We start from the raw sequence: 16025 nt of genomic DNA on the forward strand, positions 1-16025 counted from the left end.
GACACTCAGTGTGGGTGCGTGTCTGACTGCAACCAATCACAGGCACCAATGGGCGTGGAAAGCAGTGCATATTCAATGAAAAATGAAAGATAAGCATGTGCAGCATGCACTCGCCTATCCTCCTATCTCGTCTACCAACATTTTTAATCTCGGATTCTGATCCCCATAGACCCATATAGGGATTGGGTTCTAGACCGGAACCGGAAAAAAAAAAAAAAAGATACCAGGGACTTGCCAGTCCTGATTATCTGCGAGTCCGCTCATCACTATTGATGTACACTCTAGGGCCCTACTGCCTATTGATAAACCACCACTTAGTATTAAGTTACTCTCAAATTCTCAGTATTTGCAAATTAGACACTACATTTCTGGATGCAAGATAAGCAAAGCTTTAATAAATAACACATTTGATCATTTTGAAGCAGTTTGGAATCTTTGGGGTATATATTGGGCCGAGAGGCATTATCTGGGGTTTGTGCTAAGTTAGCTACATGTCATATCTCCTTGGTCCTCTCCTTCTCCCACTCCTCATGAAAGACACAAGCTTGATAAATATTGGTGCTACTCACCTCAAAGTCCATGGATAAGAGATAGATACAGAAATCATGAGCTAACTAAGAGTGAGCTCCATTCTGTAGAATCTGTATGCTCTGCCTCAACACATCAGACTCTCGCCTACCTTGACAAGCTTCAAAAGGAACCTGAAGACCCACCTCTTCCGACAAGCCTACAACCTGTCGTAACCCTCAGTCTGATACAGCGTCGCACAATCAGCTCTGCCCTCATCTACTGTATCCTCACCTATGCCTTGTAGACTGAGTCCTCGCGGGCAGGGACCTCCATCCTCCTGTACCAGTCTGTGCCTTGTATTGTTAATGATTATTGTACTTGTCCCTATTATGTACACCCCTTTCACATGTAAAGCGCCATGGAATAAATGGCGCTATAATAATAATAATAATAATAATAATCATCTGGTGTAAATATATGGTCTGCAACCGAAATATTTGGCACCAAGATTCTTGTTTCATAGTCTCAAAAAGCTCTCTCAGTTCTTGTAATTCTTTCCAAGTATGGTAATAGTAGAAAATCAATGGATACACTTTTTAATTTCTTTGGATAATGGCATCTCCATTGACATATTTAGTTGTAACGTTATCCAAAGCAAGACCATTAACTAACTCAACTCTTCTTTTGGGAAGAAATTACCGAACTCCTTCACGAAAGATATGAGTGACTGACCAATTTGTGAAGGCTAGAAGCGGTGTTTGATACACTTATTAAGGGGTCTTCTCGATATTCAGAGATTTACACCTAACAAATGGTGATGTTCCAGGCTAAAAAGATGACGTGGTCCAAGGGACGACAACAGGAGTCATGGGCGGCTAATCCTCCCTGATGCATTTGTCCATCTGATTCTAATTACACAAGAGCCGCTGTAGAACAAACGGTTGAAAAAAAAAAAAAGTTAATACTAGAAATAGTCAAAACATTTTAGAACATGTATCTGGGTGTAGCTTAGTCAGCATCAAGTTGACCTTGACCAGTTGTTCAAAGGGATTCTGCCAGCACAATATGGCTGTTCAAACAAAGTACGGGCACTTTGTGAACCAAGGTGGTGCCAAACATTTAAGGGCACCTTCTCGCCAACTTGTATCACATCTGTCTCAGCCCTTCTATGAAACCAGAGATGTCAATCAAAAGGGAAGGAAATATGGCAAGTGGAAAGGTGTACTTAAATGTTTGGCCGCGCCACAATGCCCTGAGGGTATAAGCAGGGGTGGGATTCAAATTTTTAACAACAGGTTCTCTGTAAACCCCGCCCAGTTGAAAACCACACCCATTCTGTAACCACACCCATTTTTGTTAGCCACACCCATTTTCACGCACTTTCCTCAACCAAAAAATACAAGTAATTTAACCCCTTCAGCCCCCGGGCACTTTCCGTTTTTGCGTTTTTGTTTTTTGCTCCTTTTCTTCCGAGAGCCGTAACTTTTTTATTATTCCGTCAATCTTGCCATATGAGGGCTTGTTTTTTGCGGGACGAGTTGTACTTTTAAATGAAACCATAGGTTTTACAATATATTGTACTGGAAAACAGCAAAAAAATTCCAAGTGTGGAAAAACTGCAAAAAAAGTGTCATCGCACAATAGTTTTTGGGACGTTTTATTCACCGTGTTCACTATATGATCAAACTGATGTATCTATGTGATGCCTCAGGTCGGTGCGAGTTTGTAGACACCAAACATGTATAGGTTTACTTGTATCTAAGGGGTTAAAAAAATTCACAAGTTTGTCCAATAAAAGTGGCGCACATTTTGCGCCATTTTCCGAAACACGTAGCGTTCTTATTTTTAAGGATCTATGGCTCAGTGATGGCTTATTTTTTGCGTCTCGAGCTGACGTTTATAATGGTACCATTTTTGCGCAGATGCTACGTTTTGATCGCCTGTTATTGCATTTTGCGCAAAACTTGCGGCGACCAAAAAACATAATTTTGGCGTTTGGAATTTTTTTGCCACTACGCCGTTTACCAATCAGATTAATTGATTTTATATTTTGATAGATCGGGCATTTCTGAACGCGGCGATACCAAATATGTGTATATTTATTTATTTTTTAACCCTTTAATTTTCAATGGGGGGAAAGGGGGGTGATTTGAACTTTTAGGTTTTTTGTTTTTTTTTTATTTTTTAAAACTTTTTTTTTTACTTTTTTTTTTATTTTACTAGTCCCCTTAGGGGGCTATAGCAATCAGCAATCCGATCGCTGATCGCTATCTGCTGATCACAGCTATACAGCTGTAATCAGCAGATTCAGTCACTTTGGTTTTCCCTCTGCTCTCGGCCGAGGGAAAATGAAAGTGAAACATCGTAGCAGCAGGCGTCATCACATGACCCTGTGCTACGATGGCAACCACCGATAGTCACGTGATAACACACGTGACTTCCGGTGGGGGCGGCGGTAAGTAACAAACATGGCCGCGCGCATTTAAATCTTGCTGCCAGACTTTGGCAGCAAGATTTAGGGGTTAATGGCCGCGGGTGGAAGCGATTCCACCCGCGGCTAGCAGGCACACATGTCAGCTGTTGAAAACAGCTTAACGGGACACGATCCTGGACGGATAGATCCGTCCAAGGTCGTGAAGGGGTTAAAGTATAATCTTTCCCCTTCTTCCCCTCCTATACTTTCACTCTCCTGTCCAGCACCAGTTGTTCTCGTCACTTTCAGTCATATTGTATTAAATGGTATTTCTACAACTTTTAAAAATTATTACTAAAGGAGCCCTGCTAAAATTGGAATGGACGACCTTCCCCGTACAGATCTCATCCCATGTGGCTGCTTTTCCAGTGCAGATACCATCCCATGTGGCTCCTTTCCCCTACAGATCCCATCCCATGTGGTCTCTTTCCCCTGCAGATCCCATCCCATCATGGCTTATTTTCCCAGCAGATCTTATCCCATGTGCTCCTTTTCCCATATAGCTCAAATCTATGCAGCCTCCTCTCCCCATATAGCTGCCATCTTTTGCGGCCCCTCTCCCCATATAGCTCCCATCTATGCAGCCCCTCTCCCCATATAGCTCCCATCTTATGTGGCCTCCTTTCCCATATAGCTGCCCTCTTATGCAGCCCCTCTCCCCATATAGCTCCCATCTATGCAGCCCCTCTCCCCATATAGCTCCCATCTTATGTGGCCTCCTTTCCCCATATAGCTACCCTCTTATGCAGCCCCTCTCCCCATATAGCTCCAATCTATGCAGCCCCTCTCCCTATATAGCTCCCATCTATGCAGCCCCTCTCCCTATATAACTCCCATCTTATGCAGCCTCTCTCCCCATATAGCTGCCCTCTTATGCGGCCCCTCTCCCTGCATCTTCGGCTCTATAAGCGCTTACCTTGTTCCAAACACCGGCGGCTGCTTCTCTGTCTTCCGTCCTCCTCCGCGGCTCTCTGCAGTCACAGTGACGCTGACAGACGGCAGGAGGAGGAGCTACCTCCTCACACTGCCGTGACCTCTGTGCAGCGTCATCGCGTCTCCACACGCCGGGTCAGGGAGCCGACAGGCTTCACTGAACCAGGAAGTGCGGCGCGGAGGTATGGAGATTCATTTGTGCTAGTGTGCTAGACACTAGCACAAATGAATACAGGGAACCGGATCGCCAGATCTGTTTCTTGCCGGTTCTGGGAACTGGCTGCTATTTTAACAACCGGTTCTCCAGAACCGGCTGAATCCCACCCCTGGATATAAGCTTGGTTGGAACAGTCATTCTGTGATGATCAACTCCATTTAAGGTGCCTACAAAATGTGAGAATTAGACCTGTACTATGGAGCGGTGGAGGAAGGAGGCCTTGCCTGATTCACATTTCCATAGATGGCCATGTTCGGGTGTGTCACTTACTTGGGGAAGAGATGGCACCTGGATGCATTGTTGGAGAAAGACAAGCCATCGGAGACTTCTACTGCAAAACCTTGATGTGGATGTGACAAGTACCATCTCCTTAAATAGTGCACACCCCTTCATAACTGCAGGGTTGCCTAATGACAGTCTCCTCTTTCAGCCGAACAATGTGGCTACCACACTGCATAGACTATCCAGAAATAATGTGAAGAACATGAGAAAAACTTCAAGGTGATATTTTTGTCTCTAAATTCCACATATCTCCATCCGATTGCGCACGAGTCCACGCCTTGCTGGGTCAGAGATGTGTAATGTCATGGCTAATCGGTATATATTCATTTAAAATTGACAAGACATGTTCTTCTGAGCCGGCATCATTACCACCATCCGTCTCCTCGAGAGTTCTACATCCAGAGAAATCACCATTAAAATGTAACAATGATGCTGCATACCTGCAGGAAGTTCGGATTAAAAACCGACAATATTTAACTAAAGCGAGTCAGTTTCTGTGTGAGGTTCTGACCCGCTTCGAAACAAATTAGATCGCCGGTAAGTCGCAGATAACGGAGACTCAGCTTATTAAAACTTAGCCGGTGAAATGAAACTTTTCTACTTTAAACCGTGAACTTGTTATTGCTGTACTCAGCTAAGCGCTGGTAAATATTCCATTAAAACTTCTGAATGCCTCAACACACAATGAAAAAAAAAATCACAAAGAGCGGCAGCTCAGAGCGGGTCACAGAAATCCACCTACGTTATTCAATTAGGGAGTGCGCCTGCAAAATCCCTTTAGGAGTCAAACTTATTTGGGGAAGATTGGTACAGTATGAAGTCAATATACACGATTGTCATAAGCGGTACGGATTGTTCTCATGTGCGAGGTACAAATTGAAGAAATCCCCTGCACTCAAAGGGGTAAAAACTGCAGGCAAGTCTCGCGGCTGAGCCTGGGGACAATCCGGTGGGAAGAGTTGTGACCGATCACACATTTATCCAGCAGTGGCCACTAGAGGATGACTGTAGAATTACACTGAGATAAACCACAAGAACTGGAGACCATTAGTGATCAGCGAGCACTTTCATGTGTTAAATGGTCACTAGTGATGAGTGAGCACTACCATGCTCGGGTGCTCGGTACTCGTAACTAGTGATTAGCGAGCACTACCATGCGTTGGTGCTCGGTAGTCGTAACGAGCAGTTGGATGCTCAGATGCCCGCAACTCAAGTACCTGAGTATAATAGAAGTCAATCAGGAAATGAGCATTTTTTCCGGGAACTCTTCCGGAAAAATGCTTTTGCTCCCCATTGACTTAAATTATACTCTGGTATTTGAGTTGTGCCCATAAGATCATCCAACTGCTCATTAGGAGTACCAAACACCCAAGCATAGTAGTGCTCGGTCATCACTAGTTACGAGTACAGAGCACCCGAGCATGGTAGTGGTCGCTCATCACTAACTACGTGTACAGAGCACCCGAGCATGGTAGTGGTCGCTCATCACTAGTTACGAGTACTCAGCACCAGAGCATGGTAGTGCCCGCTCATCACTAATTACGAGCACCTGAGCATAGTAGTGCCCGCTCATCACTAGTTATGGTCACTGAGCCCCCGAGCATGGTAGTGCCTGCTCATTACTAGTTACATGTACCGAGCCCCCGAGCATGGTAGTGCTCACTCATCACTAGTTATAGGTAACGAGCACCTGAGCATGGTAGTGCTCGCTCATTACTAATTACGAGTACAGAGCACCCGAGCATGGTAGTGCCCGCTCATCACTAGTTATGAGTACCAAGCACCAGAGCATGGTAGTGCTCGCTCATCACTAGTTACGAGTAGTGAGCAATAGAGCATGGTAGTGCCCGCTCATCACTAGTTACGAGTACCAAGCACCAGAGCATGGTAGTGCCCACTCATCACTAGTTACAATTCATAATTCAGTCACAATTCAGGTTATAATTGGCTTTAGCAGCCAGACGTCGGGGGCAAGTATGTGACCACTAAGACGTGAATACCGGCAGAGGAGCGTATGGTTTTCTTTCTTTATTCTAGAACATTATAAATGGTTTCCAATACAATTTTGCCCGGTTGAATAATCCCTTTAACATGGACAGGGATAAAAGGTATTATATTCATTAGCAGCCACTTTGACTAAAATGAAGCCAAAATTAAAGTTGATCAATGTACACACTGTATGAAGAAACTAAACGTCACAATGCGGCAGATAATTAAGTTATTTGATTAAAACTATGTGAACTCTCCCAGAACATTAGTGACATACCTGGCGAGATCCATGCAGTTATCAGTGAGGGTGGCAGAAGAATTGAAGTATTCTCTGCTGGCAGCCAGCACCAGTTCCACGCTTTTCTCGTAGTTAACCCTGTACTGGGGCTTGCCTTTGGAGTTGATGCTTACGGGAAGGTCTACGGAGGTTGCATTACAATGCATCATGTGTCCGGCAAGCTGGATGTTCTCATGGCGGCCCGAGCAAAGCAAACTCTCAGCAAATATCTGAAATGTGAAAAACAAGGGTTGGAAAGTCAGACACAGTATATCAGCATGTAGGCACGACAGAGGTGATACTCCGCCAACATCCTGACACTAAACAGTAAGTATGTGCTCTGGTTGCTTTATTTTTTTAGTCAGATATGACATCTGAATGAAGTCCTGTGCCTGATATAGGGCCGGTAAATAAAGAAGTGCCTGAACACATCTAGGGGGGCTCAGAGGGCCTGAACACATCTAGGGGGGCTCAGAGGGCCTGAACACATCTAGGGGGCTCAGAGGGCCTGAACACATCTAGGGCGGCTCAGAGGGCCTGAACACATCTAGGGCGGCTCAGAGGGCCTGAACACATCTAGGGCGGCTCAGAGGGCCTGAACACATCTAGGGCGGCTCAGAGGGCCTGAACACATCTAGGGCGGCTCAGAGGGCCTGAACACATCTAGGGCGGCTCAGAGGGCCTGAACACATCTAGGGCGGCTCAGAGGGCCTGAACACATCTAGGGCGGCTCAGAGGGCCTGAACACATCTAGGGCGGCTCAGAGGGCCTGAACACATCTAGGGCGGCTCAGAAGGCCTGAACACATCTAGGGCGACTCAGAGGGACTGAACATATCTAGGGCGACTCAGAGGGCCTGAACATATCGTGGCTCAGAGGGCCTGAACATATCGTGGCTCAGAAAGCCTGAACATGTCGTGGCTCAGAGGGCCTGAACATATCTAGGGCGGCTCAGAGGGCCTGAACATATCTAGGATGGCTCAGAGGGCCTGAACATATCGTGGCTCAGAGGGCCTGAACATATCGTGGCTCAGAAAGCCTGAACATATCGTGGCTCAGAGGGCCTGAACATATCTAGGGCGGCTCAGAAGGCCTGAACACATCTAGGGCGACTCAGAGGGACTGAACATATCTAGGGCGACTCAGAGGGCCTGAACATATCGTGGCTCAGAAAGCCTGAACATATCGTGGCTCAGAAAGCCTGAACATATCGTGGCTCAGAAAGCCTGAACATATCGTGGCTCAGAGGGCCTGAACATATCTAGGGCGGCTCAGAGGGCCTGAACATATCTAGGATGGCTCAGAGGGCCTGAACATATCGTGGCTCAGAAAGCCTGAACATATCTAGGGCGGCTAAGAGGGCCTGAACAAATCTAGGGCGGCTCAGAAGGCCTGAACAAATCTAGGGCGGCTCAGAAGGCCTGAACAAATCAAGGGCGGCTCAGAGGGCCTGAACACATCTAGGGCGGCTCAGAGGGCCTGAACACATCTAGGGCGGCTCAGAGGGCCTGAACACATCTAGGGCGGCTCAGAGGGCCTGAACACATCTAGGGCGGCTCAGAAGGCCTGAACACATCTAGGGCGGCTCAGAGGGCCTGAACACATCTAGGGCGACTCAGAGGGCCTGAACATATCTAGGGCACTCAGAGGGCCAGAACATATCGTGGCTCAGAAAGCCTGAACATATCGTGGCTCAGAGGGCCTGAACATATCGTGGCTCAGAGGGCCTGAACATATCGTGGCTCAGAGGGCCTGAACATATCTAGGGCGGCTCAGAGGGCCTGAACATATCTAGGATGGCTCAGAGGGCCTGAACATATCGTGGCTCAGAGGGCCTGAACATATCGTGGCTCAGAAAGCCTGAACATATCGTGGCTCAGAAAGCCTGAACATATCTAGGGCGGCTCAGAGGGCCTGAACACATCTAGGGCGGCTCAGAGGGCCTGAACAAATCTAGGGCGGCTCAGAGGGCCTGAACAAATCTAGGGCGGCTCAGAGGGCCTGAACACATCTAGGGCGGCTCAGAGGGCCTGAACACATCTAGGGCGGCTCAGAGGGCCTGAACAAATATACGGCGGCTCAGAGGGCCTCAACATAGCTAGGGCGGCTCAGAGGGCCTGAACATATCGTGGCTCAGAGGGCCTGAACATATCGTGGCTCAGAAAGCCTGAACATATCGTGGCTCAGAGGGCCTGAACATATCTAGGGCGACTCAGAGGGCCTGAACATATCGTGGCTCAGAGGGCCTGAACATATCGTGGCTCAGAAAGCCTGAACATATCGTGGCTCAGAGGGCCTGAACATATCTAGGGCGGCTAAGAGGGCCTGAACAAATCTAGGGCGGCTAAGAGGGCCTGAACAAATCTAGGGTGGCTCAGAAGGCCTGAACAAATCAAGGGCGGCTCAGAGGGCCTGAACACATCTAGGGCGGCTCAGAGGGCCTGAACACATCTAGGGCGGCTCAGAGGGCCTGAACACATCTAGGGCGGCTCAGAAGGCCTGAACACATCTAGGGCGGCTCAGAGGGCCTGAACACATCTAGGGCGACTCAGAGGGCCTGAACATATCTAGGGCACTCAGAGGGCCTGAACATATCGTGGCTCAGAAAGCCTGAACATATCGTGGCTCAGAGGGCCTGAACATATCGTGGCTCAGAGGGCCTGAACATATCTAGGATGGCTCAGAGGGCCTGAACATATCGTGGCTCAGAGGGCCTGAACATATCGTGGCTCAGAAAGCCTGAACATATCGTGGCTCAGAAAGCCTGAACACATCTAGGGCGGCTCAGAGGGCCTGAACAAATCTAGGGCGGCTCAGAGGGCCTGAACACATCTAGGGCGGCTCAGAGGGCCTGAACACATCTAGGGCGGCTCAGAGGGCCTGAACAAATATACGGCGGCTCAGAGGGCCTCAACATAGCTAGGGCGGCTCAGAGGGCCTGAACATATCGTGGCTCAGAGGGCCTGAACATATCGTGGCTCAGAAAGCCTGAACATATCGTGGCTCAGAGGGCCTGAACATATCTAGGGCGACTCAGAGGGACTGAACATATCTAGGGCGACTCAGAGGGACTGAACATATCTAGGGCGACTCAGAGGGCCTGAACATATCTAGGGCGACTCAGAGGGCCTGAACATATCGTGGCTCAGAGGGCCTGAACATTTCGTGGCTCAGAAAGCCTGAACATATCGTGGCTCAGAGGGCCTGAACATATCTAGGGCGGCTCAGAAGGCCTTAACACATCTAGGGCGACTCAGAGGGACTGAACATATCGTGGCTCAGAAAGCCTGAACATATCGTGGCTCAGAGGGCCTGAACATATCTAGGGCGGCTAAGAGGGCCTGAACATATCTAGGGTGGCTCAGAAGGCCTGAACAAATCTAGGGCGGCTCAGAAGGCCTGAACAAATCAAGGGCGGCTCAGAGGGCCTGAACACATCTAGGGCGGCTCAGAGGGCCTGAACATATCGTGGCTCAGAAAGCCTGAACATATCGTGGCTCAGAGGGCCTGAACATATCTAGGGCGGCTCAGAGGGCCTGAACATATCTAGGATGGCTCAGAGGGCCTGAACATATCGTGGCTCAGAGGGCCTGAAAATATCGTGGCTCAGAAAGCCTGAACATATCGTGGCTCAGAAAGCCTGAACATATCTAGGGCGGCTCAGAGGGCCTGAACACATCTAGGGCGGCTCAGAGGGCCTGAACACATCTAGGGCGGCTCAGAGGGCCTGAACAAATCTAGGGCGGCTCAGAGGGCCTGAACACATCTAGGGCGACTCAGAGGGCCTGAACATATCTAGGGCGACTCAGAGGGCCTGAACATATCGTGGCTCAGAAAGCCTGAACATGTCGTGGCTCAGAGGGCCTGAACATATCTAGGGCGGCTCAGAGGGCCTGAACATATCTAGGATGGCTCAGAGGGCCTGAACATATCGTGGCTCAGAGGGCCTGAACATATCGTGGCTCAGAAAGCCTGAACATATCGTGGCTCAGAAAGCCTGAACATATCTAGGGCGGCTCAGAGGGCCTGAACACATCTAGGGCGGCTCAGAGGGCCTGAACACATGTAGGGCGGCTCAGAGGGCCTGAACAAATCTAGGGCGGCTCAGAGGGCCTGAACACATCTAGGGCGGCTCAGAGGGCCTGAACACATCTAGGGCGGCTCAGAGGGCCTGAACAAATATACGGCGGCTCAGAGGGCCTCAACATAGCTAGGGCGGCTCAGAGGGCCTGAACATATCGTGGCTCAGAGGGCCTGAACATATCGTGGCTCAGAAAGCCTGAACATATCGTGGCTCAGAGGGCCTGAACATATCTAGGGCGGCTCAGAGGGCCTGAACACATCATGGGCGGCTCAGAGGGCCTGAACACATCTAGGGCGGCTCAGAGGGCCTGAACACATCTAGGGCGGCTCAGAGGGCCTGAACATATCTAGGGCGGCTCAGAGGACCTGAACATATTTAGGGTGCCTCAGAGGGCCTGAACATATCTTGATAACTCACAGGGTCTGAATATATATAGGTGGGTCAGAGGGCCTGAATATATCTATGTGGCTTAGTTTTGGGTTTGCTATTATAAGGGGTCCTCCACTACTGAACAAACTTTTTAATGTCTTTAATGAGCATAGCAAAAGAATAATAATAAAAAAAAAATCATCAGTGGACTGATAATGGACTAGAGCGTTCAAAGTTTACACTTAAAGAGGTGGTCCACTACAAAGCATAGTGGCTACAACAATGTAAAACTGAGACAGAATGCTTTTCCTAAATACCTTCTGTTGTCAATTCTGTCTGTGAGTGGCGCCATCGCTGCCTGCTCATCCCCATCACATGACCCGGGCTGCAGTGACGTCTGATGTCTGATGATCTCATGTCAACCTCCGGAATTGAAAGTTGACCCGGTATCAATAAGGTGGGACCCAGTCTCTGTGAGTGACTGGACTGTGGGTGGAGTTTCACAGCACATCCAAGCCCAGCAGCGGTTGTGCTTGCGGTGCTCTGCGGTGAAGGAGAGAACGTGCAAGATGACAGACTGTGATGTGCGATGAAGTTCTGCCCACAGTCCAGTCACTCACAGAGACTGGGTCCCGCCTCGGTGATGCCAAGTCAACTTCCAATTTCGGAAGTTGATGTGACATCAAAGGATATCAGAGGTCACTGCAACCTGGGTTATGTGATGGGGAATGAGTGGACAGCAATAGACAGGTATTTAGAAAAAGCCTTCGGTCTCAGCTTTACATCAATGTAGCCACTATGCTTTGTAGAGGACACCCTCTTTAATAATGCCACAAGATCGCCGAAAAGACATGGTGCCAGATGCAAACTGGTCGAAGAGGGTTGTCAGAGCCAGGGTCGTAGTCATCATCATTGGGGTAGTCATCAATTTACAAGGCACACTTGGGACATTGAAAAGATGAAATACAAAGTGTTTCCCTGCAGAGGGCAACCCTTTTCATCCATAAAAAATAAGTTAAAAAAAACAAATAATTTCTCTCTCTATTTTTATATATATATATATATATATATATATATATATATATATATATATATATATATATATATATATATATATATATATATATATAATTGCCTTATTCTGTCTGTCTGTCTGTCATGCTTCAAAATTGTGTCCTTACGGTGACACAAAGCTGATTGGCCGCTGGGCTCGCCATGGCCCCGCCCCCCTACACCGATTGGCCGCTCGCCCAGGCTGCGCCCCCACACGGATTGGCCAGCCGCTCGCCCAGGCTCCGCCCCCCCACAGATTGGCCTCTCGCCCCGGCACCCTGCAGGCATTGGCAACTCGCCACGCCCCGCCCCCCTCACGCAATGGACGTTAGCTCTGCCCCCACTGTACAACCCCCCCCCAACGGGAGCCCACATCAGCGTATGCCGCCAACCCAGCCGACACTTACCCTCGCATTGCTGGCCTTGCCGCCGTATGCTGGTGTGGGCTCCCGTGCGAGTGGGGGACGTGATGCGCTGGTAACCATGGTAGCATAGTTACCAGCACATCAAGGTCCTGCAGCGGCGGAAGATCCACACGCACACACATAACAGCACACACACACACACACACACACATACACACACATCAGATCACACTCACTCTCACAAACACCTCACACACACATCGCATCCACACACTTACAGCATCCGGCGATATCGCTTGCTTCTCGGCCTCGATACTGTGCTGTTGTGACCTTCCAGGACCTGCCGGAGGATCACATGGCCAGAAGCATGTGGTATCTCCGGATGTTGTGAGTATGAGCGCTATGTGCAATATAGTCAATGTGTGTGTGAGTGTATGCGATCGGGTGTGTGTCGGTGTGTGTGAGTGTATGCGATCGGGTGTGTGTCGGTGTGTGTGAGTGTATGCGATCGGGTGTGTGTCGGTGTGTGTGAGTGTATGCGATCGGATCTGTGAGTGTCGGCAGAGGAGCATGGCGTGCTGGAGAAGGCTGGGAGGAGAGAGGCTGATCCTGGGGAAGGCTGGGATGGGGAGGCTGATGCTGGGATGAGAGAGGCTGATGCTGGGATGAGAGAGGCTGATGCTGGGGACAGAGAGGCTGATGCTGGGGACAGAGAGGCTGATGCTGGGGACAGAGAGGCTGATGCTGGGGACAGAGAGGCTGATGCTGGGGACAGAGAGGCTGATGCTGGGGACAGAGAGGCTGATGCTGGGGACAGAGAGGCTGATGCTGGGGACAGAGAGGCTGATGCTGGGGACAGAGAGGCTGATGCTGGGGACAGAGAGGCTGATGCTGGGGACAGAGAGGCTGATGCTGGGGACAGAGAGGCTGATGCTGGGGACAGAGAGGCTGATGCTGGGGACAGAGAGGCTGATGCTGGGGACAGAGAGGCTGATGCTGGGGACAGAGAGGCTGATGCTGGGGACAGAGAGGCTGATGCTGGGGACAGAGAGGCTGATGCTGGGGACAGAGAGGCTGATGCTGGGGACAGAGAGGCTGATGCTGGGGACAGAGAGGCTGATGCTGGGGACAGAGAGGCTGATGCTGGGGACAGAGAGGCTGATGCTGGGGACAGAGAGGCTGATGCTGGGGACAGAGAGGCTGATGCTGGGGACAGAGAGGCTGATGCTGGGGACAGAGAGGCTGATGCTGGGGACAGAGAGGCTGATGCTGGGGACAGAGAGGCTGATGCTGGGGACAGAGAGGCTGATGCTGGGGACAGAGAGGCTGATGCTGGGGACAGAGAGGCTGATGCTGGGGACAGAGAGGCTGATGCTGGGGACAGAGTGGCTGATGCTGGGGACAGAGTGGCTGATGCTGCGGGGAGAGAGGCTAATGCTGGGAGGAGAGAGGATGATGCTGCGGGTAGAGAGGCTGATGCTGGCGCAGCATGGCAGATGGAGCACGTTTTGGAGTGCGCAGCATGGCGGATGGAGCACGTTTGGGAGTGTGCAGCATGGCGGATGGAGCACGTTTGGGAGTGCGCAGCATGGCGGATGGAGCACGTTTGGGAGTGCGCAGCATGGCGGATGGAGCACGTTTGGGAGTGCGCAGCATGGCGGATGGAGCACGGTTGGGAGTGCGCAGCATGGCGGATGGAGCACGTTTGGGAGTGCACAGCATGGCGGATGGAGCACGTTTGGGAGTGCGCAGCATGGCGGATGGAGCACGTTTGGGAGTGCGCAGCATGGCGGATGGACCACGTTTGGGAGTGTGCAGGATGGGAGATGGAGCACGATCGGGGGTGCGCAGCATAGGGGATGGAGCACGTTTGGGAGTGCGCAGCATGGCGGATGGAGCACGTTTGGGAGTGCGCAGCATGGGGGATGCAGCACGATGGGGAGTGCGGAGTATGGCGGATGTAGCACGTTTGGGAGTGCGCAGCATGGCGGATGGACCACGTTTGGGAGTGCGCAGCATGGCGGATGGAGCACGTTTGGGAGTGCGCAGCATGGGAGATGGAGCACGATGGGGAGTGCGCAGCATGGCGGATGGAGCACGATGGGGAGTGCGCAGCATGGCGGATGGAGCACGTTTGGGAGTGGGCAGCATGGGGGATGGAGCACGATGGGGAGTGCGCTGCATGGCGGATGGAGCACGATGGGGAGTGCGGAGTATGGCGGATGGAGCACGTTTGGGAGTGCGCAGCATGGCGGATGGAGCACATTTGGGAGTGCGCAGCATGGCGGATGGAGCACATTTGGGAGTGCGCAGCATGGGGGATGGAGCACGATGGGGAGTGCGCAGCATGGCGGATGGAGCACGTTTGGGAGTGCGCAGCATGGGTGATGGAGCACGATGGGGAGTGCGCTGCATGGCGGATGGAGCACGATGGGAAGTGCACACCTCCCCCCAACACACACACACGCGCGCGCACTGCACAACACACCACACACACACACTGGGAACCACAAACTGCCGTACACAGACACCCACACACAGACAACGCTGCACACACAAATATACGCACATACCGCACAACACACACATTGCACAAAACATACCTCCCCCCAAAACACACCACACACACACAAACCGCGCAACACACACACAACGCTACAGACACACAGCGCTCCACAAACAACGCAACACACAAACAACACCGCTCTCACCCCCCATCACACCCAGACAACACCCAGAACATGTACAGCGCCTTACACAAACACTTGGTAACTACACACAACAACATCTATATATATATATATATAACAAAAATCATACATGAACTACACAATACGTAAATTCTAGAATACCCGATGCGTAGAATCGGGCCACCTTCTAGTATATATATAAATATATAAAAAAAATTATACATATATATATATACATATATATATATATATATATATATATTTTTATCTATATATATATATATTTTTATCTATATATATATATATATATATATATATATATATATATATACACACATATATATATATTTTTATCTATATATATATATATAATTGCCTTATTCTGTCTGTCCTATTCTGTCCTTCCGGTGACATTGTGTCCTTACAGTGCCACAAAGCTGATTGGCTGCTGGGCTCGCCATGGCCTCGCCTCCCACACCGATTGGCCGCTCGCCCAGGCTGCGCCCCCACACGGATTGGCCAGCCGCTGGCCCAGGCTCCGCCCCCCCACAGATTTGCCTCTCGCCCCGGTACCCTGCAGGCATTGGCAACTCGGCCACGCCACGCCCCGCCCCCCTCACGCAATGGACGTTAGCTCTGCCCCCCCCCCCCCCGCGCATTCCCCGAGCTGACACGGTCACGGCTCCCAGGTGAGTACTGTACAACCCCCCCCCCCAACGGGAGCCCACATCAGCGTACGCCGCCAACCCAGCCGACACTTACCCTCGCACTGCTGGCCTTGCC

General features: G+C 50.3%; 1 protein-coding gene across 1 annotated transcript in view; it reads right to left on the reverse strand.

Moving 5' to 3' along the window:
- Positions 1-16025, reverse strand: part of NBAS (NBAS subunit of NRZ tethering complex) — a 1027824-nt gene that overhangs the window by 589322 nt on the left and 422477 nt on the right. The window contains 1 exon segment of the mRNA XM_075341124.1: positions 6682-6911. Coding sequence (XP_075197239.1) covers positions 6682-6911 — 230 coding nt within the window.

Source organism: Anomaloglossus baeobatrachus, chromosome 3 (assembly GCF_048569485.1).
Source record: "Anomaloglossus baeobatrachus isolate aAnoBae1 chromosome 3, aAnoBae1.hap1, whole genome shotgun sequence".
Classification (NCBI taxonomy): Eukaryota; Metazoa; Chordata; class Amphibia; order Anura; family Aromobatidae; genus Anomaloglossus; species Anomaloglossus baeobatrachus.